Below are 24,516 nucleotides of genomic sequence, written 5' to 3'. Positions count from 1 at the left end.
CCACTGTGCCATCTTGAAAGTTTCACATTGGTCCGATAAGAGCTATCAACATCAGCATGGTTTCTTCTGAAAAGGACAGGGGATTATTAGATGCAGAAGGGATGAACAAAATGTAACTTTTGCATTTAGCAAATCCGTATAGTTTAGTCTCATAAATTCAAACTAATCAACCATTTACTGAGAACAAGATGGACATTCAAATTTAGTCTGTTTTGGCCACTTCATGGCCATGTCTCAAGCCCATGTCATAACCAAAAGATAATCCAGTAAGCTGTTTATCCTAATATTCAATTTCCCCTGGAGATCTGAAATGGAGAAGAACATGCTCAGCCACTATAACCTGTAGCAAGCTATTTCTGAGCAAGCTATTTCTTCAGGAGACCCCACTCCACTAATTGTTTACCTCATTAGTCCCTCCCCCCCACCCCCGGTTAATTCCCAGTCCGTAAATCTAAGCAATAATTCTACTCTCCTCCTCCTCACCCCCTGTGTGCCCCCCGTTCTGATTCCGAGGTATTGTGCTGTTTCCCAGAGGAGCAGGATCGAGGAGTTACCCTAGAACAGATGGGATGTTGATGATATGAAAAAAAGGGAATTCAGTTAACCCATTGATGACTGAGGCCAGCAACAAATTGTGTGTGTTGTAATTACTAAAGAACGACCAGGGATTAGGGATTTAATACACTTACAGAATGACCACTGGTCAATGCAGTGGCACGTCAATGGCAATGGCTCTGTACTGAGGGGCAACGGTGGCTGCTATAGTGGAGTGATCTGTTGAGAATGGTACCTCAGCGTCCATATGACTGAACACACAACACACACTGCTGTACCATATCAGCACCAGACAGTGCTACTGAATCATTCAGGACCACTGACTAATAGCTCAATGTTCAGTTTTCCCAATCATGTTGTCATTGCTGGTAATGCTGTGCTCTGCCAATGGTTCTGCTGGTGTTCTTCAGAGGAATACACTGGGGTTATACCCTGAATGGATTTTTCAATATTTTTTGTAAGTGTAGTGCAAAAGGCAGAACAGGGTGAGTGATGTGTTACTGTTGCTGCTCACAATGTAGCGACCCAGGGTGGCAATCGAATTCACAGCTCCTTTGTCCCTTACTTTAATTAATAGGCAACAGGGCACAAAGCCACCCTGCAGACAGCTCACCCTCTCCTCCTTTGCAAGAAACAAAGATTTTGCCCTTAAGATGAACTGAAATACACTTAAAAAGAGAAAAATGACTTGTTTAAGAATTATTTTGTTAGCTTCCGTTGACTTTTGAAAAACAAAACAAGTAACTTGAACTCCAAAAAACGTGCTGAACTTTCCACCAGTTCCACTGGATGTTTGAAGTATAGGAAAGACGGGTCCCTGACCAGCATGCACAATAGCATTTATTAATAATATGATCTGGATCTGTGATTGACGTTGTTTAAGAGACCATTACAACTAAAGTTTAAAGTTTTCTTTACATCACAGTGCTTGCTTAAACCAATTGAAAAAAATCAGTTAATCAACATTCAGAAATCAAACCTCTGGTTTAAGTAATTATCATTCTCAAACAGTAATTTGGTGTTACCTCATGAGGATTGAGTTAATAAACTTTGGGCTATGTTGAGCTAACTATACCTGTTTACCTTCTCTCACAGTCATTGTGTATCTGTTAACTATTTAGACTGAGGACTGCGCTCACATTGAAAGTAACATATAGCTGTTGAAGTGTTATTGAAATTAAATACATTCTATTAACTTTTTTGGTTGCATTGTTGCAGCACACTTCAGAGAGTTGCTCCAAAAGATGGTTCTATTCCCGCTTACCCTCCATTTGGTTGCACAGCTTATTGTTGTGTCACAGTGACGTGAATTCATAAACTAATGTGTGGAAGCAGTGCACAGCTCAGTGTGGAAGAAAGTTGTGAACACAGCAGCACACTTCCTTGAGCCTTGAGCCAGGCAGCAGAATGGCCAAGGCTCAAATCAGAGCAGACGCGGACAAGCTGGTTATGAAATGTAAAATGTTGCGCTTGTTACAGCATTATGGAGGTTGTATTGGCGAAGTTGAAAGGGTTAATGAGTGTGCCCCCCCCCCCCCCCCCCCCCTCAATTCAGTTGCAGCACAGCATCGATTTCACTGGCTTGACCCCCGGGTGGTGAGCCTGCTGTCCCAGCGGAGGGTGTTGCATGGCTTCATTCAATAAGCTCTCCTGGGAAAACACAAGAACCCTTGTGAGCACAGCTTCTGCACTGTTTTTGTGGAAGGCAATGTTGCAAATCTAGAAGGTTTTTAGTTGCTACTGTGGATTTGTAACCTTAAGTCACCAATGTTTTAAAATCGCTTTCTCACATTACACTAGCAATGCTGTCAGATCACCCCCTGTTGAAGATCTGTTGGCTCTTTGCTTTTATGTTATACTTCAGTTTGGAATGTGCAGATATCTCAGAGACAACCATATAGATGAGAAGTTGCTGCTGCTTCCCCAGACCTAATCATTAACACCTAATCACTTTGTGTTGTTCAAACTCACTCCAATGGTCTAGCTGCAATCACACCCTGTGGTCTTCAGAAAAGCTACCAGGATGCAGCTGTTTATTTAATTTAATTATATTTGAAAAATCTGCAAATCCTGAATGAACGTAAATAATAATAATACAGTGAAGATGGTTGAATGGAATTCTCCTCTTGTATTTTGTATGTGTGTAATCACATTCTTCTGTAAAGAGTTCTCATTTAAAGAGTCAGAACTTTATAAAGTTGCTCAGAGATTATGAGATAATGACTAAACCAGCACCTATGATATTTTAAATAATATTACATTTCTGTCAAAGAAGTTTGCTAGGTTCTTTTCTTAGCATTGCTAGACATTCTGCTAATAACAAGTGTTTTATAATTAAGGATGAATGTATATTGAATAGTAATCTAAAGGATCCAGGTTGCAAAGCAAAGAGTTAATGAGGTTGATTTGATATCATACCCCCCTCCCTTCGTTCACAGCTCATTTGTGAAAGACCAGTCATCAGCCACTAGCCAGCACCAGTCAGATCTCAAGAGGACCTGAGGGAATACAGGCTCCTTATCTGACTGCAGGGGACCTGAAGGCAGACAGTGACACACAGGCAGGATCATTCCTGCTGGGCTGAGCTGACAGGGGTAGAATATTCAAGCCATAGCACAAAGAACTGAAGTTAGGCTTCGACCATCGTGCAACGCACTGCGAGGAAGACTAGGTTTTGTGTTTTATGGTTTCAAAAACGATTTCCATTTCTGCAGTACCAAGTATTTGATAGGAAAAGCTGGAATTCTCGAACCTTGATAATCCCAACGAATCTGGGTAAAAAGAAAGGAATCAGATTCCAAGTTGGGCTGCTTCCCATCCTTTGGGAGTGAAGGTAAGAGTGTGGATCAATGTGGTATAGAGTATTTGTATGGAGGGGAGACTAGGTGATGAGCAGATTTCTGCTAAAATATAACGTTCTGTCTTGAAATATTGCTTTGTAAAATGAATAGAAAGGGAAAAGACAGATATATTTTTTTGCTAGCTAGAAAACCAGAGCACTAGAAGTGGCAAACTTTGCAAGGTTGCAATTGATTTGTACTGTATCTATTTAAATATTGATGTTATTTTAAGGACAGAGGGGAGAAATATTTCTGACAAATTTTTTACCTGTTCTGAGAAAAGTAGGGTGGAAAATTCTACATGACCTGCACCCAGTCCTGGTGTTTCAAGTGCTACTAAAATGACCAGGACTGTGCAGGCAGCAAACTCAGAAATAAGGCTCTTGCTAAGTCTGCTCTGAAGTGACCCATAATAAGTCTAACCTGTAGACTGATCCAAAGTTCCATTTCATATCCAAGCTCTGAATACACCTGCAATTGTAATCTTTAAAACAGCAAGCCCCTCATTTTTAAAACCCTCTCACTGTTTACTGTGGCTGCTGTGTAATTGTTCAACTGCGGGAATTGCTTCCAAAGTAATTTCCTTTCCCTGCAGTGTCTCTGGAGAACCCTTCAGCCTCCAGCTCTTTGAAATTTATATTACAGCATACTTTTATGTAAATGCAAGTCCCAAATCAGTTAAAACAGAGATCAGCACAGTTGAGAGAGAGTCTGCCGCACCATCCTCTTGCGACCCCTGGTGGGAAAGAATCTCAGGGGTGTTCTGTAATCAGGTGCTGTAATTTAATATATTCTATCCTGTCCTTTTTTTTTTATTATTCAAATATTTTACACAATGGATTTCATTAGCATATTTGTTTGATGTTGGAAGGTTTGCTGTTACTAGCGTTATTGCTTTAGACAGCTGCGTCTGTGATTGAATGCGGTAGTAAAGCAGCTGATATCTGGGCTTTGAAGCATTCTAATGCTTCTATAGCCATATACAGTGCATGTCATGCAATGCCATTTACCAGGTAATGTACTGTTGAGACATGGAAACCAGATCCTTTCTGAGAAAGCTGACAGCCACCTAAGGTTTTTACTCCAGCCTGACAGCCTTTCGTGAGCCCGTTGTCACAGCTAAGGATCTCTGGCTTGCTCTTCTGCACAGGTGTCCTGGCTTTGCTGTGCTGGGATGGCTCTGTACCTCAGCTGCTGTCTGCTGCTCTCTCTGCTGTGCAGTCCAGTCTGCCGGTGCCATTGGACCCTAGGGCAGCTGCACTCCGAGAACGAGGTCCTGCTGTACCCCTCCCCAGTGCTCCCCGAGGGTAGGATCATCAGTGTCCAGCTCAAGCAGAACAGCCCCAACAGATGAGTTCACACTGCAGCTGGGTCCAAGCTTGGGATGTGCCTCCGGCTGCACTTTCCTGAGCTTTTGCGAAAGTTATCTTTTACAAGGGGTGGTATGCTTTTTTAAATGTTTACCACATTTCTGTAAAAAAAAAAAAAAAAAAAAAAGGTTTTATCCACAATTTTAATTTGGTTCTAGGTAATGAAATAATTTTGTAAATCTTACCTGTGTTGCACTTTAATTTGCTACATATTGTAGGACTCACATGTGCCGTTTTGAGCTTTCTTTAATCCAGTATGGTACCAGATATCATTTTTTTAAATTAAAATACATGTGTGTATAACTTTCAAGACCGCACATGTCCAACCTGCATTGCAAATGGCAGTCCATGGCACGTAAGATTTTAAACATATGCTATATATATACATAGAATGTAAGATAAAAGCGTTTTTAGTCATTCTTTCCTGATTCTGAACCCACAGGTGGTACTTTGCAGCAGAGGAAGCCCACTCTCCATACTCCATCACAGTGACTCCATGCGACGTTCCCATCGAATGGAGGTTATCAGCCAAGACACTCCTGGCAAAGCCTGTCAGTACACTGCACTGTGAGCATCTCCATTCAGATATTACTCGTGTGCTACTTGCTCCTGAATAATTAACTACAGTCTTGGCTAATTGCTCCTCATTGATGTGAATGTGCCATTTATCTTTTTTTTTAATCATTTTGATTTTCAGTGGAATCTAAAAAGAGCAAGCCTGAACAGTACTGGAGGACTTCAGAGGCTGTGATGGATCTCTTCATCTACAGAGGGAACTCAGCGGAGATGTTCACAAGCCGTTCCTCCAGCAAGACCCTGTACGCTATAATGCTTCTGTCGACAGAGAGGGACACACAGGTCACGATGTACCTGACGACTCGCGACATGCCCCGGGGACTCATCCCTGAGCTGCCCTCAGACCCCCGGGTGGACACGGTCGGAGTGGGGATGACCAGCGTGACCCTCTCCTGGAAGCCCAGTCCTTCAGTCCTGCAGCAACATCAGCAGCAGGACTTCCATTACTGCCTCCTGGTCAACCGCTGGCATAACTACAAGAGCTTGTGTGCAGCCGAAACCGCTATGAAGAAGAAGGAGGAGGAGAAGCCATCTTCCATGGGATCGTGGTGGTGGCATGGTTCTTCTGAAATATCCACCAGTCTCCACCCTGGTCAGCATACAGCACTGAAGTCTTCTGGTGATAAAAGCTCAGGTGTAACCGGGGTCTGCACTGGCACAGAGAACACCTACACGTTTTCAGATCTCCTCCCAGAGACCCAATACTACTTTGATGCCTTTGTGGTCAACAGACTGAACCAAACCAGCAGCACATACACTGGGACCTTCGCCCACACTCTCCCAGAGCCTCAGCCAGAGGTGGTTCAGCTGATAGATGGGGAGATAACACGGGTGGACCTTGAGGGAAGGAGGCCCCAGCAGCAATACAGCTTTAGACCCAAGAGCTGGCAACGGAGCGCACTGTTCACCTTCCAAACTTGCACGAGGGGGCAGGTACGGGTCAAGATCACCAGCAAGGGGCGAACGCTGGCCTCTCAGGTGGTGGATGGGCTTGGGCGGATCTTGCTGGAAGGAATGCCGAAATACGTTCTGCAGCTGGAGCCTGCGTCAAAGTCCGGGGCTTCTCTTAAAATCCAAGCCTCCACTGCATACCACAAGCCAGCCTTCCCTCTACTGCCAGACAGCCTGAAGCTCAAGTCCTTCAGCAAACTGAGAACGTGTGATTCAGTCACGCTGGCCTGGCTGGGCACCCAGGAACGGAGCAAGTACTGTGTCTACAGGAAGAGGATTGCTGAAACCCAACTGCAGCTGGTGAAGAAGAAGAGGGACGATGACAGGTGCTCAGGGCCGGAGTCTAGGAGGAAAGCAGAGAAAGTGCTCTGCAAATACTTCCAGGAGCTGAACCCTCTGCGAGCAGTAACCACAGCTACCATCGCAGGGCTGGAGCCGGGCACGTCTTACCTGTTTGATGTGTATCTAATCGGACAATGGGGATTCCCAGTCAAGTACCGCAGTAAAGTGGTGAGGACCAAGAAAGCGTGTTGACTTTCCTCGGCTAATGTTATGCATTGACTTAATGTAAATAGTTATTTCTTCTTTAGTGTATGTTTTTGTATTACTGTATTTTTTGTATATTTTGTCTTTTGTAGAACACACACCCTAAAATGTGTCTTTGTATAGGATGTTACGTTTATTGCACGTCATTTCGTTTATTTATTTTTTTCTACAAAAATTGAGATTTTGAACATTGAAATCATGGACTTTCACAAAACCACCACCGAATTCAATAGTCAATTTTTGATACATAAATTGCTGAATTATTATTATTATTATTATTATTATTATTATTATTATTATTAATGAAATTCACCAAACAACATAGTTTTGTATTACTGTACATGTTGTAGTGTATGTGATGTTTTTTGTGTGTTATTCAGTGTGTTATTCAGTTTATTTGTTAGTCCCTACATGTTTTTATACAATAAGTACTGTAACATGTTATGTTCCTGGATGTTTTCTACTTACAATACAACATATGTTTAGTATATCCTAGTTGTTTTTTTTTTTTTTATATATCCATAATTTCTCATTAAATGTTTTCTATGGATACCTCTCATATGCTGTGTGGATAATTATATGGATAATTATATGGATAATTATATGGTGTCTCGAAATCTATTCGAAACCAGAATAAATCCAAAAGACATGGCTGTAAAAAAAGATATATTTATACTTTTGTACAAAGCTAGTGCATGTTATGACAACTCTAGAAGGTGTGATACGTCCAAAGCAGAGAGGTAATTGTAAAGACCAAGGTGACAAGATCCAATTGAAAATCTACTGGCAGCAGCCTTTTTTGATGTTTCCCATGACAGGGATGGAAATAAGACCTACTGCACAACAGTTTCACCCATTCCAGGATTTACTATGAGCTTGATTAGCCACATTGTTTAGGGAACAACCTCAGGTGTGTCTTGATTATTAAACTCAAAGGAAAACATTATTAGTGCAATACCTGCCATTAAGAAACCCCCAAGACTCCTGCTAGTTTAACAAATTCAAATTCACAGTGCTTTATTGGCATGCCTAATACATAGTATTGTCAAAGCAATGATGACATTTAAAGAACGTTTACAAGTAAATATTATAACAAGAAGCAAGTAAAACAAAAATAACAGTATATATAAACAGACAACAACAACAATAATGATGATGCTAATAGTATTTTATACTATTTTCTCCTCCCTCCATGTGTGAGGAGCCTCAGTGCTCACATCGGGGCTAGAGATAACCCCTATAGTTTAGAGAAATAGTGGCGGTAACACAACGTGTCTATAAATACACAGAGATTGGATAGCACTTATTAGACCTTTCTTTGCTAAATGCATTCTTTTTTTATTTCAGACGAAATAGAAAGCGAGCACGTGTTAAATGTACTCCTCTAGTAATATTAAATTCAGCACGCTAACTGGTTGACCATTCCGTAGATGGTTGACGGGAGGCGGCACACGCCTGACGCTGGTGAACGGATTGATAGAACAGACGTGAGGAATAGTTGGCATATCCACCTGCGCATGCGTTTAGTTGATTGATTCTTTGTATCTTGAACAAAGATAATTATATTATACCAAGATACTCAACCAAAGCCGTTCTGTATTACCTAATGTAATATCTTTGTTTGGATACCTTGGTATACTACAATAGAATATCATTGTTTCTACAGTATTGTTCTGCAATAATCTCGCGCGCTTGTCGTCGGCGGGGGCGCGCACGTAGACATGTATGTATTACGTCGCGCCAAATTTTAGTTGCTTGAAGACTGGGGGAATTGCTGTGTGTTTGTTTGGAGAGCAGTGTGCAAGAAGTCGTTGGTCTCATCGGTGAGGGTAGTGTTATATTTTTCTGTGTTTTCGGCCTAAAAAAAAAATAACAACTTTATACTGAGTACGTACTGTATTTTGTAGTCAGTGTATATTAAATTAATGTAGTCTGTCGAGACCAGTAAGAGTCACTCATACCGTTAAAGAAAATGTAAACAGCAGGAATTTGCCATTTCAGTGATGCTCTTTGTACAATATTTGTGTGTGTGTTTTTATTTTAATTAATTTGCTCTCTATACTAATATTCATGTTTAAGTCTGTTACACATAATTACTGTATTATATTATTAATTATAAATTGTACTCGTTGTATGTTGTCATTGTGTTGCACAAAAACGACACCCTTATTATTATTATTATTATTATTATTATTATTATTATTATTATTATTATTATTAGGAGAGATATGCCGGTTGTTAACGGTCAGTTTTTTTTCACATAGGAGAAGGAAACCACTGACCTCAAGTACAGTACCAACACCTCCATTTAATAAAACTCCTTTCTGAACATAAGTGTAGACGTTCACAAAATATCCCTTTAATCATAATAATTAGTAGTAAACATTGTAGAAAATCTGTACGAATCAAAACAGCCCATCAGAATTACTTTCAGAGTTATTTTGGAATTCTTATTTAAATAATATAAATTGTATTTGTTAATTTCAAACAACATCTTTCTGATGTGAAGTAACCACTCACTGCTCATTTAAAAAAAAAAGTATCATTTGTATCAGTATTTATTTATTTATTTATGTGGATTTAAAAAAAATGGAAGTAGTCTTTGCATGTACCTGTGTTGCATGGAGTGCCTGATCATGTGTCCTGTTTGTTACCAGTTCTTGCTTCTAGCTGGGTGTGGAAAGCTGCTGCTGCTGCTGCTGTAATAAGAGAATGGGTCTTCTTGAGTGCTGTGAGCACCTGTTTGGCACAAGTAACCTGTACCAGGTGCTTGGGGTGGAGAAGGAGGCATCTGAGGCAGAGATCCGCAGGGGCTACTACAAAGTCTCTCTCCAGGTTCACCCAGACAGGGTCCCTGACAATGAGCAGGCCACAGAGAAATTTCAGGTATAAAAAACAGAATGGGTAATATTTTCAAATTTCATACACACTGTCACCACGTAATCCACAAATGGAGGAAACCCCTTCCCAGAAGTATTTGGTCTGCTTATGTGTTTTTGCAGTACATTTATGACATTGATAAACCCTTCTTGTCAAAGCTTTTTTGCTAGTTTCCCTTAAGGACGTTTTATATACTGTATCTTATTATATAGATAAGATATGGAAAGCAATCACGTGTATTACAAGCTTCTAAGCCTTGCATTTTAAATGGTATGCAGAACACTGTTGAGAATTAGTCTGTTTCAAACTGTGTTTGATTTCTGGTGGCAGGTCCTTGGAAAGGTGTATGCAGTATTGAGTGACAAGGAGCAGAGGGCAGTGTATGATGAACAAGGCATTGTGGACGAGGAATCTGACACCCTGCGCCAGGACCGCTCGTGGGATGAGTACTGGAGGCTGCTGTTCCCAAAGGTAGGTCTCTGGGATGTGGGACTGCAAAGTCTGCACTACTTTGTGCTGAATTGTAACGATTGTAAAATTCATTAGAAACAAAAGGCTGAGAGTGCACACTAAAAATTAGGTGGTACATATTTATTATAAACGCATTTTCACTTTTTGGACACCAAGCAAGGATAATTATGTTTTGGAACAGTGCCATACAATCCACCATGGGGAATCGGCTGAAAAATGTTTCCTAACAATCTGACTTCAGATCACGGTGGATGACATCAAAGCGTTTGAAACGAAGTACAAGGGTTCAGAGGAGGAGGCTGCGGATGTCCGGAAGAGCTACATGGATCACAAGGGGAATATGGACCGCATCATGGTGTCAGTACTGTGCTGCACCTACGAGGATGAGCCTCGGATCCGGGAGATCATTGAGAAAGCCATCGCTGCAGGAGAGCTCCCAGCCTTCGACGCTTTCACAAATGAGTCAGAGAAAAAGAAGGCGGCCAGAAAAAGACAGGTAAGGATAAACAGACTTTCCTGCTGCTTCATTTCTTTATCAGCCCTTGTTGTTTAACTCAAGTGCGATTTACATTTGTTTTATCCCCATGACAGGGGTATACTGATGAAGGTGATTGTACATATATATTTAGTTTGGATAACTGCTCATCCAAATAAGGTGAAACTTTTGTACTATACTGTACATTCCTTACCACAAGTTCTTAAGGGTGTTAGTCTTAAGTCATTGTATTCCACTAACAGTGTTATGTTGGCTGTATATTATGAATGTATTGATATTTTACCCAAGTTGTCTTAACATACAGTACTGCTCTGTTTTTCCATGGTCTGTAGGCAAACAGGGAGAAAAGAGAAGCAGAGAAAATGACAAAGGACATGGGGTTAGTTGATGATGAGGACTCCTTGAAAGCACTTATTCAGGTAAAGTAGGGGCGGGTTGTTTTTATAAAAAAAAAAAAATGGTATGTGTTTTAGAAACAGTACAAAGGAGCTGTCCTTAACCCGTTTAGAATTCTTGTTTTTTCCCCACAAATAATTGAGTTCTACAGATGGAAAATGCAATGAATGTGAAGTAATTTAGATGTGTGTTTCTTCAAAATCCTAGGCAAGGCAGAAATCTCGTGAACAGAAGATGGACTCGTTCCTGACAGACCTGGAAGCAAAATATTGCAAGAAAGGGGGGAAGGGAAGAGCTGAAAAGAAATGAAAACTTGATAGCACTTTGTGACTAGAGCTGCATCTTATTTACAAGGGGGTCCTGTAAGCCTGAACATTTCCACTGCTTACATCCTGGCATCTAAAATCAATATAGTTTTATACATTGTCCAGGTACTGAATTCCAGTAAAAATAGGTTTATTGTATTTTGTAACCACCTCTGTTGTGCGAGCGGATCTGAACAGGAATGTTGAGATCTGGAAAGGGTGGGAGTAAGCACAGAAACAAGTTGCATTAAAAGCAAGTTCTGGGTATGCCTTGCAATTAGCACTCTCCTTTTGCTTTCTCATGATACCTGCCTGTCTGCAAATATGTCATTTATATTCACAACTTCCCACAAGACTGGGACTTTTAGTCTTAAGCAATGCATAAGAGCAAAAGCAGTTCCTCTATTTGTACATACACATGTCCTAAATCTAAAATACATGACTCTAGCTGAAGGTGTCCAAGCAGGTTGTGGAAATTAATTCAGTACTATAGTTACATGCACAGAGAATGAATCATTTAGTAATTAATTGTTTTGAATGCAAAAAGCAAATGTACAAGGTTTAACATACCAAACTCTCACATCCATACTTGGAGCCAGCTGGTCTTCGCTATTCTCCTCATCCTCGATTGGGGAGTGCCCCAGTGGGTGGTGGTGGAAAGAGTCTAAGAAAGAGGAGCTGCCGATCCCCAGACTGATCCCAGTCACCCCAATACTGATAGAATCTGAAAAACAATACACAATGCTGAAGGCAGTAAACTAACTTCACATGTGCTGGCTAATGCAGATCCCCTTCATTTTTTTCAATGATTTAGTGCGATGCGATTCTGAACCAGTATCTAGAGACTCCCTAACTATTTCAACTATATCTGGAGCATGTGTTTGAATCAAAACATTGCAGGTATTTTATAGGTTTTTGACCGCATGACAATAACTTGTTATTGTTTATATTCAAATCCATGATTTATTCTTAAATGATCTAATGGTGTTCTATATATTGTGACTTCATTTTTACTTCTATCTTTAAATCTGTATTAATTCTAATTAACATTATTTTATATAAACTTATATTTATATTATCATGCAATGCTGGCTCTTGAGGATCAGGTCCACACATGCTGTAGCTTATCTAGCTGATGCCATGGGGAACTTACTGACGCATTTAAAAAAGGCTCATAACCACGTGGTTATATCATGGTTAATTAACTGTGAAATACATAATGTAAAACACAAAAGAAAATGGCAAACTGAAAACGTCTGATAAGTTTTATAAGCATAAGAGCTTTTTCCCCATGGCTTGCTCTATGCCAGTGTGAAAATTCAGTACTCGCTTAGATAAGCCCCAGTATGTTTAGATAGTGTACCCCATGGGACTTTATGCCAGCCCTTTTGTAAAGCACCCTTACCTGTACCTACAGATCCCCTGACTGGGCGGGTCTCGTTTATGTTATCGAGGACAGTAAATGATCGTCGATAAGGAGTGTCCGACTGAAAAATAAACAAACATAATTAATAAAGAATGTATATATAGATGTGTGTATGTGTTGTTTTGCTGTGCTGGGGGTGCAGTGGTGACTGGTACATTACCCTGAAGGTATGTGTGGTGTTGGGCCGTGAGTGAAGGTCTGGTCCCTGAAGCCTGTCTTGGATAGGCAGGCTGCCCACGTCGTCATCCACCGCGAGTGAGCTCTGCTGGAGGATCCGCGGTGCTTCTAAACACAAACGCAAGACATGCTTTAGCTGGGGAGTAAGAAATGTACATGTTAGTTAAATTAACGTGCACTATACATATAATACGGATCTGGTGTGCATCAAGCCAATGTGTTCTTGCAAATAACTAAGGTCATATATTTCTTACTAGCAGGGTTTTGTTACAACAATCTGTAATTGTGAATGTTCTCTCCCTCCACCATTATATACAGCTTGTCCTGTAACACCTGCACTTCCAACTGCTGCCGTCTGCAAATTTCTAAATCAATTCAACAAACCGTTCACAAGTCTTCAAAGAAAGAAACATACAATCATGAGCATGCACACATCCCTAAAACAAAACTAAAAACAGTATGTGCACAACATGACAGAAAACAACAATAGACACTTTTAGCTGCACAGTGGTGGCCAGTATGCGCTGGGTTCGAGTGCTCTGGTTCACACAAGCTGATTGGGGGCAGGCGATTGTTTCGGCTCAGGGGCATCAGCGGGGAAGACAACCGATCGCTCGCTGTGGGTCTGCAACACAAACGGAACAAGCATGAAACAATTTGGCATTGGATCCAAATGTTTGAATCAAATTCTTAGTTTATTAAATCTTGCTTTCTGATACTGTGTTGTGCAAGCATGAAAATAAATGCCAAAAACGATACGCTAATTTACTTAAAATTGTATAAATTAGTTGATACAGGGTTAACAATCTATTTTGTCATTATACTAACACACCAAGTGAGGGAAAGCCAAAAAAGATATGCAAGCAGTGATGTCATTAAGGTGCCATTATAAACCCAAACTGCAGGACAGCATGCTAATCTGCGGTAGTGACGTACACATTTTAAAAAGTACATTATCAGCTCAGTTACCAGAGATGGGTCGCTCCCAGTGCCCGCGGATGAGCTCTTCCATGCAGCCCACCAGCTCCCTCCAGACATCATCGAACACCGCCCAGCACGGCCTCCTTCATGCAGCGGTAGGGGGATATGGGGGGAGAACCCCAGCCTGTGTCTCCGCGGGAGGGAGCCCAGCCTCCTCATCCCTGGGGAGCAGAGCAATCAGTGAATGGGGCAGATTTTCAAAGCGTTACCTCCACATGCAATTCAGCAAGTCCCAAAATGTGACCACATTCTCCTACACATCGCCAATATATTGAGTCCACCCTGACCCAACCTCACAGTAAATGAACAGTAAATCACAATATAGTAATTCAATGTCATGTGGTACGACAAAGTCAGCAAGATCGCCATTATCAGTTTCGGTTTGGGCAAGACCCAGAAATGAACCAGTTAGCCCAAGTTATTTTTTATTTTTAAAAACATTATTTTGCCTAATGCCTTCATCAATCTTATAACAATGACTTGAGGAAGGCATGATTAGATGAAACGTTTGTCTGCTTGACTTCACATTTGCCTAACTGCAAGCACAGTATTACCTGTCTTTGGGAATATCATCCTAATAATGGTGTTACCTGTTGTAGGTGGAAACGGCCTCTTTTAGGTCATGTAAAAAGCTGTCTGGGAGTAACTCATCATCATTGTCGGGCTAAGGGTGGTGCTCTAAACTACTTCTAGATAGGCAACGTCTGAAAAAAAAAACCTGTTATAGTTACTGAAAGGATTATAATACCCTGGAGTACAGCAATGAAAACAAGGTTCCTATTGCAAAGCTGTTTGATCCATTCCTGTTTAAAAGTTTAACAAGACACACCTGAGCTTGTAACCTACACACTGGGGCACATCGAGCTCATATTAAAACCTGGAATTAGGCAATAGGAGTCTTATTTACATCTCTGCAGTATATGGTACATTACTACGTCTGTACTAGCTACATATTAAAGGAACATATTGCTTTATTAATGTTTAATCGGCAATTTGTTAAGTCGTGGAGCCGTAAGCACCTGTCAACCAAGAACCGACTGATCTGCAGTGTTGAGACTGAAACTATAGAGGCTGATTATATATATATATATATATATATATATATATATATATATATATATATATATATATATATATATATAGTGTATACTCTATATAATATAGAATGCATGTCAAAGATGCCAGCTGTAATTAATATGTTATCACGCAAAGGCTACCCCATTTACCCCAAAAACGTGTGTGTGATGGCAGGTGTTTTATTCTAACCCATGAAGGTCAGTGGTTCCTCGTTTTAAATCTTGGCAATGCATACAGATTGAAACCGACGTATTACACACACATTTGGAGGTTATGCGACACGGACTTTCTGTTGTATCTGAAAATCATTCTTATGTTAGTCCTTTTTTTAATTATTATTATTATTTTATTACATCGTTATCCCCGAGTCTTCCTTCTGCTCGCTATCTGCTGATCCCCGGGTTCGCTGCCGGCTTCGCCGTGGGTATAGCATCCTACCTCGTTCTTACACTCGCCCTACTCGAGTCCCCGGTCCGATAAAGCCCTACCACTCAATTCGAAATATTCAAATGTATATTTTTAAAACAATAAGACAACCTAACAGAGCAAACGAGAACTTGTGGAATTGAACGTGTTACGTGTCTTTTATATTGACTTTATGAAAGAAACATAAGGTGAGTAAACCTGCACCTTTAAATGTTTTCATTCTTCCACCCTAAAAAGTACGCCCATAAGAACAACTGGGGTGTCATTGATACTTAACTTCGCCTCCACAGCCTAATACAAGTAGTTACTGAAATGTGCGTTCATTGTACAGTTCGCCAACACTTTATGTGCACCAACGCTGCAAACCGCTTCACATAAGTTATTTTAACTTAACGTTTTTACCCCCCATAAACTAAGCTCGAATTGTACTTCGAAACCCCACACAATAAATGCCGTAGTTAAAGTACACACAAAATAGATTTAGTTTGCCTTTGGCGTGTAGAAAAAACAACGGAACAAATAAATGTTCTGTGTTCCACTGACGGATATTGATCGCGTCGTACCGAAGGGGAAGATGGTTGAGGGATGGACCGTGTCGTCATGGAGACAATGGAGAGAAATGTGTGAAATGCAGAATTGTATGTTCTTATAACTGCTCACTTATTATCTACTGTTTTCTTTTCTCCCCTCCACATATTTTTTTGGAAGTCAATTAGAAAAGGACATTTGGTGTTTAGTAAGTACCGCATGTATTTTGTTTTCTGAAACTTTCTGAACTTTGTGCAGAGCATGGTGTTTCACTTATACTGTTCGAGATGTACCGACTCAGTTCTGGTTCACCTTCATATTTCCATTTCAATCAAAAACTATTTCTCAATGTACACTTACATTATATATTTTGTAAAATCGGGCATTTTATTTAACATAGCACGTGTGCTAATTTTACGTTTACGTTTAGTGAGCGCAATTGACTGAAAAAAAGGCCTAATCCTAAATTATCGACAATAATAATTTAATAAATTAATGTACTGATAAACGATTTATTTTTTAACGTTGACTGTTGTATTGTTAAAACAAATAAACTCTTACTTTTACGTAACATTATTGTTGCTCCCATTAAAATGCACTTCCATATATTCGATGTGTACTGGTATAAACTCTAATATAATAAACAACAATAATATGTGTTGGAATGCGTTTAAAATCTGTTACACGTACCAAACTTACCAAGTTGTCTTTGGGGTTTGACTAACATTATAACTGCACCGCTGTGTTTTGACAGAGGATAGATAAACCTTTCCAAATACAGTAATCATGGACGCACTGAGGAGACCGATGATTGCTGAAGATTCAGTCCAGTACAGTCTTTTTCTGGTACCGCCCGACCCCTCTGACACCAAGGATCGAGAGAAATGTCTGCAACAATACATTGAGAGGATCCTGGCCCAGTTTGCCCCTCTTTTAACACAATATATCTGGCAGAATCAACCATTTAGTATTAAATACGTGCCAGAGAAAGGTAAGGCAACAGAGCTGTTGAGCGTGTTACTTTCTATGTTGTTGTTACAGCTATGAACTAGCTGTTGTGGTGCTGTATCTTTTATAAAACAGTGACACTGGACTATCATGGGAGAAGATATGCTGGAAGCCAGTACATGTGCTGCTTTCATTCCAGTTCTGCAAACCCATACATTTAACACCTTTAATCAGAATATGTTTAACATAAATACAAATAAACTGTAAATCAAAATATATTTATTTAAGGATTATTGACAAAACACTAGTCTAATTTTATTATGCAAAGCTAATGTATTTAAATGTATGGGTGAAAAAAAGTTTCCAACTGTTTAGCAGAGGAGGCAGAAACCTTTTCACTCCTCCAGTCCACAGCTTCCTTTCTTTCTCTTTCTGTTCTGCAGGTGTCGTGCCAGCCCATATCCGAGGCTGCACGAACTTCGGAGACAACGTGGAAGATGAGTGGTTCATTGTATATCTCATACAGCAGATCACAAAGGTGTTTCCAGAGCTGGCGGCTAGGTATGGATCTTACTGTTAAATTTATATTGTTATTTTATACATTTTACTTCTGGCATGTTTTAGTCCTTTTAATGCTGCTAACACCCAAGACAGTGAGATCCCAGGGAAAATACATGTTTGTATAGCTTTCAGATTTTTTTATAATAAGTATATTTAAGAAATCTAGGGTAATGCACAACATATACCTGCTTGGTAATCCGCAGTCTGAGCTGTATATTCCTGTAGGGCAGGTACAAAGCATAATGCTGATGATATCCTATAGAACCTGACTGTATTTTCATTTGTTAATTTTAATCGGGTTTCACTATACTGTGTATGTGCCTTATATATATATATATATATATATATATATATATATATATATATATATATACATATAAATTTTTATATAAATTTTTATATAAAGTAAAATGCCAATTTTTTTTATTTCCAACCCTTTAGGATTGAAGATAATGATGGGGAATTCCTTCTGATCGAAGCAGCGGAGTGTCTTCCCAAATGGCTGAACCCAGACAGCAGTACGAACAGGGTAAGTTTTTGTTAAAAGCAGGAAGGCCAGTTGTTTTTATTACAAGCACTACTTTCTCAACAACAGGTGTGTGATAACCCCATGACTAGGCCACAATAGCAGGTCAGATAATTCAATGCACTCTTGTATTTTTTTTCATTTTTATAATGTTGTATTTGCATTTTCCTTTTCCAATGAAGTGCAAAGTCAGAATTTCCACAAAACCTAAATGAAGCATCTCCATTTACTGTTTTTATTGTTAAATATTTTTTTTGTTTTGTTTTTTTGTAGGTGTTTTTCTTCCAAGGTGAGTTTCACATCATCCCTGTTCCTCGGAACCCTGCAGAAACGCCATGGTTACCTAAAGGCACACTCGCAATCCCCCAGGCTGTAAACCTGCTCTCCACACACCCAGAGACCTGCCTGGCAGCTGAGCCCATCCGCAAAGCATTGGGCAAACGACTGAAAGGGTAAGCGTGAGATAACCGTATTCACTGGATGAGTACCTACACTTTGCTTACTACAGAACTTCAAATTTAGTTTCTAAAGTTGTAGAAAGAGTTGCAGGAAAGGGGTACTGGTGAAATGAGCATCCAAATTACTTTACATAGCAGTTTTGATCCATTCCCGGTTTTACTAATGAATTTAATGACACATGCCTGAGCTTGTTACCTATACCTATTACCTAATCAAGCTTGTTTTAAAACCTGGAAACTGCTATGCAGTAGGAGTCTTATTGCCATTCTTGTTGTCTAAGAAAACTTTACTAGCATTCTGTCTGCCTATCTTAGCTCAACCCAAACCAATGTTTTATTGCAGGTACCCCCTGAAGATCCAGTCTAACCTGCACCGTGCTCACTGCTACATTCCGGCAGGCATTGCGGCAACGCTGAAGCTTCGGCCCGACCTCGTCGCCCCCGCTGTGCTCGCTTTCTACCTGCGCGACCCCATCGACCTGCAAGCCTGCCGAACTTTTTCCACCTTCCCTCCGGAGACACGCGTCATGGCATCGGTAAGGGCCTGGCTCAGCCATTTAACATACCAAGCATTGCCATTGAATAACAATAAGTGAGCTGATGCCACATGGCCAGAATATAAATGAAGAATAAAACTATTCAAATAATTTAGTTCAAATTCCCCCATATAGACGTGGATAAGACACCTTACCAGGATTAGTCGTACCTGAGTTTAACACACATACCGTACCATGGTTATGAATATGTGTATGAATAAGTGTGACATGTAGACGTATGTATCGGTACACATATAGGTGCCTCCATTATATCCCTTGCGTGGGAATGATTAGGCGTATCCTAGGGGCCATAGGCGCAACACATTAAACTCGCAGCAAAACTGAAATAGCTTGATCAGCAACGAAGGGCTTACCTTTCAAGGTGATATTCTTTTGTATTTTTTTTTGTTGCAGGTGACTTTCACCAGATGCCTCTACGCCCAGCTGCTGCAGCAGAGGTTCTCTGCAGATCGCCGCAGTGGGTTCACGCTGCCTCCCCGCTCACATCCCAAGTTCAAAGCACATGAACTCGGAATTAAGCTGGTAAGAACACAAGCTCAGTAGAAAATAATCATTATTTTTAGTCAGTAATGTTTGGTCTACGTTGCCCAGTGTTGCTGTGCTCAGATGCATGATGTTGACCTCTGTTCTCAGTGAACCCACTTTTTAAACATAATTGTTTCCATGTCTAAGCGGATACACGTTCTTTACAAACTACAATGTTTGAGAAGGTAAATTACATGAAGTGTGGTTTTTATTTTTATATGGTTGAAGTTAGAGATGGCATGCATTGAGACTCATGAAATACTTAGTCCTATGCTCAGTCAGCATTGAGAATGTTTTCTAGAATTCATGTAACTGTATCCGATTAGCTCAGGCCTGCCAAACACTAAAACATGTCTCTCTGTGTCTTGTTGTCTAGGCCCATGGGTTTGAGATCATGTGCTCTAAATGCACAAAACGATCGTCTGAGCCAGGCACCCCCGTGTGCAATAATCCCCTTTGGAAAGGATTTCTTAACAGCCTCAAGAAAAACGACTATTTTAAAGTGAGAGTCACTTTTTCTTTTTCTTGCTAACATTCAGCTGAAATTCCTCCAACCACCACTGGAGCCCAAAAAACATGCAGTGAAATTGTACACTGATCGTGTCCGTCTGTCTGTTAAATTCTACATAACTGTTTATATTTTCACCTACTTTTTATCGTACAATCCTTGCCTCTTACAGACTTTTCGCATTTCATTTGAGTATAATCTGATGTTGATATTTATACATATTTTATAAATAATTACAATAAGTAATTGCGGGGACCCTCTGTATGTGCGTACACTAGTTTTACACTTTGCTGCACTTTAATGTGTTGTATCTTCAGCCATTGTATTCTTTATTTCCAAGGGTGAACTTGAGGGGTCTGCCCGCTATAAAGAACTATTGAGAATGGCAGAGAGTTTCTTTCAGCAGTCTGCAGCCATAACACAAAGGTAAGAGGAGTATCTCTTCCCCACTCCCCACTCCAAACAGATTTGCTTAGTGGGCAATACAGATGTTCCTTATTGGCCTTATTATTCATGTTATGGAGAATGGCACTTGTCTGGCTGCCCCAATCCCTCACTGTGTTGCTCATCCAGTTCCAGTGCTTTATTGCCTGGGGAGGAGGTTCTGCAGCTGCTGGAGAGCACCCCCTACAGTCTGGAGGAACTGAAAAAGGAGGAGTCAAATCTGCCAGCTGAGGACAGTGAGTATCCAACCGACTAAATTACACAGTTTTCTAACAGTTCAACAGTGGTAGACTATAATCTGAGATTATAAGTGTTTGCAAAATAAAATGAAAAAGTTGAAAGTACATGCAAAATGATGTCAAAGCACCTTGCCTGTCATGTTTATTATGATGATTCATGGGATTGCTTGTGTTTCTTTATGAAGCCTCACCAGTTCAGCTATGGAAAGTGTCTTGTAATGCATAGAAGATTTCACTGTGAGCCTAATTAGTCACACCAGAGCTCAGATGAGTTTGATAAGGCTCACAGTGGAATGTGGATGATTTTTAGTCTTTATGTATTTAGTCAGTTTGACTTCTCTGCCCAGGTGAGCGCTGGCTGGAGATGACTCCAGAAGAGCTGGAACAGCTGCTAGAGGAGGCGACAGGCCGGGGAATTCAGAGCGCAGCCCATGGGGGTGCGGAGGGAGAGGAGAAGGAGGAGGAAGAGGAGGAGGAGAGCTACAGCCTGTCTGCAGTCACGCACAGCATGAAGGCCTTCATCAACAAGGTCTCCACACATGAGGGAGCTGAACTGCCCTGGTAAGAAATGCAAAGTTCAGAGTTTAGGAACTGTGCAAATCATAAACGTTAGATTATATATCTTTTGTACTCCTGGACAAGTCCGCTATTCCCAGCTTGAATGTATATCTATTCCTTGTCATGAGAGCAGAGCAAATCAAGAGGTGCCAAAGAAGATCTCTCCTCCAATAATCCTCTCTGGTCCATGTGCTAATAGGAGCTTGGCCTCCTGGCTCTGAGCAGTGTGATATCACTTTGATGATCACTGCAGATTTATTGCATGAATTAATATTTTTGTAAAATGCTTTTTCTCCATTAAAAATGTATGAAATTGTACAGATCGTGCTCAGCTCTGTTTAGCATCCTCTTGCCCATTCCCGTGCATGATATGATATTTCTTCATTATAAGAGATGCCCTACACACACCATATTACCTTACAGGGCTGTATGATTGGGTTAGTTTATTATTATTTATTATTTATTATTATTATTATTATTATTATTATTATTATTTACTATCGGTCGCTATAATTCATTTTTCTGTATTTGTGCTTGTCAGGTCGTCTTCTGGTTCCCAAATCAAGTTTGATGTAAACTCTATGGCCAGTGCTTTTGAAAAAATACTAGGTATCTATTTATTTTGTGTGTCTGTTTGTGTCCATCTATATCTATAGAATTTTTTTTTAAAAATCATATATTATGTATAATATATATATATATATATATATATATATATTAGGCGCACACACTCCTTCCAAGTCTTTAATTTATAACAAGTTTGTACAGTATGTGTTCCTTCTGTTACAAATCAAATGGCACTATCGTTAAAGAAGCCAGCGTTATGGGAGATGCCTTCATAAGGCTGGTCCCAGCTTGAAAGGGTTAAATAGCGCTGTATATTGCAAATGCATGCTGCCGTTTTTGAAGGTGTATTGAATCTGTGTTTCATTTTTAGGGGGGCCTTCAAGTGCCCCTGATGAAGAGCTGGACTCTGATGACCTTGAGGATGATGATGATGATATAGACTATGATGACGAAGATCTCCTGGGCAGTGATGATGAACCAGGGGGTGACAGCAACTCGGGGGCCCTGGGCAACCTAAGAGCCTACATGGCAGAGATGGACAGAGAGCTGGCTGGCACTAACATCGGGAAGAGCTTCAGCACACACAGCAAAGCGGTGAGTCAGACAAAAAAAAAAAAATATATATAGTGAGAGTCACTCTTTCTTTTTCTTGCTAACATTCAGCTGAAATTCCTCCAACCACCACTGGAGCCCAAAAAACATGCAGTGAAATTGTACACTGATCATGTCCGTCTGTCTGTTAAATTCTACATAACTGCTTATATTTTCACCTACTTTTTATCGTACAATCCTTGCCTCTTACAGACTTTTCGCATTTCATTTGAGTATAATCTGATGATGATAGATAGATAGATAGATAGATAGATAGATAGATAGATATATAATCACTTAAAGATAAACCACACAAAAAATACATAATATTAATAGCCGTACATACCGATCAATCATCTCCTGATCACTCGTTTTATCACCAAATGCCTCAATAATGCGATCCACTGGATAGGAATAATTGCAATGTCGGACCAGGTCCGACATAGGACCACAAAGGGTTAACTGTCCGACATCATCAAAAAGACGCAAAAAACGGGTTTCTAGTTGTTTTTTCTCCGGAAAAAGACAAGAAAACCATTCAGTGGCTGAGTGGGAGCAACAGGAGATGAGACAAGCCGAAAAACCAAAAAAAAAAGGGCGTATCTCATGAATAGTCATACTTGCCCCTGGCATCAGATAACGACAGCCATAAGGAAACAAGCTGGCTGTTACTGCATCAGCGCTCAGAGAATATCACGGACATTTGCAGAGCTTATTTGAGATATAGTAATAAAATAATGACTTGGATTGCATTATTGAGGCGTTTTGGTGTTAAAACGAGTGATCAGGAGATGATTGATCGGTATATACGACTATATTATTATTATTATTATTATTATTATTATTTATTTATTGGCATATGTGAAAGCTATAGCGAACGAAAGGGTGGGGCGGGGCTGGAGATGCCTAGTGAGTGCTTTGTTGATATGCAGGGCCTTTTAAACCCGTTTGACTGGTGGGGGGGAAAAAATACTTTTAAACAGCGCGTCTAAAATTAACTGCGCGTGTGAAAATAAATTGGACCTGACACGCACTTAATAAATGGACTTCAAAGGGTTAAAAGTCACTAAAGAAAAAAGGACCATGTTTCTAAAGTAAAACAAATCATGTTATTTTAACACACTTTAACCAAAAATGGGTAACATTATTTTAGCTGATTTTGCTATATATGTTTAATTGCCGAGTTTAAATGACTGCTAATAATAATATAATAATAGCGCAATGCGTTGTACGCAAAGTAATACAACATTCAATACCCCATAGGATGCTGGAGCGGCTGACTTGTCCAGGGGATCAGGCCATGATGACAAGGGCGATGAAGATGGGGATGATAATAATGAAGACCTCCAGGCGGCAGGGGGTGCTGTTCCACTTGACCTGGATTTCAATCTGGTTTCAAACCTGCTGGAATCTTTCAGCTGTCAAGAAGGACTGGCCGGTCCTGCCTCCAACATCCTCCACAGCATGGGGGTTCGTCTGCCACACAACACTGACAAGAGCTAGTGTTTCCATGCCAGAGCCTTTACATACATACCTGCCTAGGTTGCACTGTCTGAAACAACTACCTATTCTGACCAATCACAAATGGACAAATCAGAAGCCCCTGGACAAAGATGGCTACAGGAATATGAGTTCCTGTCTCATATTGGTTCATATTAGGCTACACCACCTCCTAATAGTTATTGGTTATTTAATATTTTTCAAATCCTGCTGATGTATTAAAGACAGTTTGATATACGTGGTAAACTATCATTGTTTGAAAAAAATAAAATGCATTTAAAAATTCAATAAAAAAATCAATATACAGTACAAAGTTTATTATTGATGTACTTACTGTTTATGTATGTTGTGTGTGTATCATTATATATCAATATCTGTACATGTTTTTGGCATCTGTATGAAGGGCTTGAATTTTTTTGTTTTTATTTTTTGTTCCAGGAGACGGGGGGGGGGGGGGGGTATCGGTTTTTATTATTACTTGGCAATAATAAATTGAATGTATGTTTCACCAATACAAGCGTTTACTGAGAATT

General features: G+C 40.1%; 3 protein-coding genes and 1 long non-coding RNA gene across 7 annotated transcripts; 3 read left to right on the top strand and 1 right to left on the bottom strand.

Annotated features, from left to right (window-relative positions):
• The first annotated feature begins 5,103 nt into the window (after positions 1-5,103).
• On the top strand, positions 5,104-7,050 carry LOC117417876 (protein NDNF-like). Its single transcript, XM_059035268.1, has 3 exons — positions 5,104-5,120; positions 5,208-5,332; positions 5,463-7,050. The coding sequence occupies exons 1-3, from the start codon at positions 5,104-5,106 to the stop codon at positions 6,824-6,826; spliced, it is 1,506 nt and encodes a 501-aa protein (XP_058891251.1). The 3' UTR covers positions 6,827-7,050.
• A 1,477-nt stretch (positions 7,051-8,527) lies between these two features.
• Positions 8,528-12,192, top strand: LOC117417742 (dnaJ homolog subfamily C member 9-like). Of its 3 annotated transcripts, none has more exons than XM_034030026.3 (6): positions 8,528-8,661; positions 9,496-9,724; positions 10,049-10,189; positions 10,431-10,685; positions 11,018-11,104; positions 11,289-12,192. In XM_034030026.3, exons 2-6 carry the CDS (start codon positions 9,551-9,553, stop codon positions 11,388-11,390), a joined length of 759 nt encoding a protein of 252 aa, XP_033885917.2. In that variant the 5' UTR covers positions 8,528-8,661; positions 9,496-9,550; the 3' UTR covers positions 11,391-12,192. The 3 variants fall into 3 exon arrangements, with proteins under 3 accessions (XP_033885917.2, XP_058841160.1, XP_033885918.2); XM_034030027.3 differs by having other exon boundaries at positions 8,565-8,667; XM_058985177.1 differs by lacking the exon at positions 11,018-11,104.
• Positions 12,193-12,818: 626 nt separating this feature from the next.
• Positions 12,819-14,185, bottom strand: LOC131696882 (uncharacterized). The gene is made up of 3 exons (XR_009306772.1): positions 13,959-14,185; positions 12,973-13,614; positions 12,819-12,873 (listed from the first exon to the last, which is right to left on the bottom strand). It is a non-coding gene; the product is annotated as an uncharacterized LOC131696882 (long non-coding RNA).
• A 1,828-nt stretch (positions 14,186-16,013) lies between these two features.
• On the top strand, positions 16,014-24,289 carry ecd (ecdysoneless homolog (Drosophila)). 2 transcript variants are annotated; one of them, XM_058985176.1, is made up of 14 exons: positions 16,014-16,111; positions 16,756-16,992; positions 17,393-17,510; positions 17,952-18,039; positions 18,310-18,488; positions 18,838-19,030; positions 19,445-19,573; positions 19,953-20,078; positions 20,425-20,510; positions 20,658-20,764; positions 21,115-21,328; positions 21,867-21,934; positions 22,263-22,486; positions 23,747-24,289. In XM_058985176.1, the coding sequence occupies exons 2-14, from the start codon at positions 16,788-16,790 to the stop codon at positions 23,984-23,986; spliced, it is 1,977 nt and encodes a 658-aa protein (XP_058841159.1). In that variant the 5' UTR covers positions 16,014-16,111; positions 16,756-16,787; the 3' UTR covers positions 23,987-24,289. The 2 variants fall into 2 exon arrangements, with proteins under 2 accessions (XP_058841159.1, XP_033885825.3); XM_034029934.3 differs by having other exon boundaries at positions 16,017-16,209.
• Positions 24,290-24,516: the final 227 nt, after the last annotated feature.

Source organism: Acipenser ruthenus, chromosome 13 (genome assembly GCF_902713425.1).
Source record: "Acipenser ruthenus chromosome 13, fAciRut3.2 maternal haplotype, whole genome shotgun sequence".
Classification (NCBI taxonomy): Eukaryota; Metazoa; Chordata; class Actinopteri; order Acipenseriformes; family Acipenseridae; genus Acipenser; species Acipenser ruthenus.
This window is presented reverse-complemented; position numbering and strand designations above follow the sequence as displayed.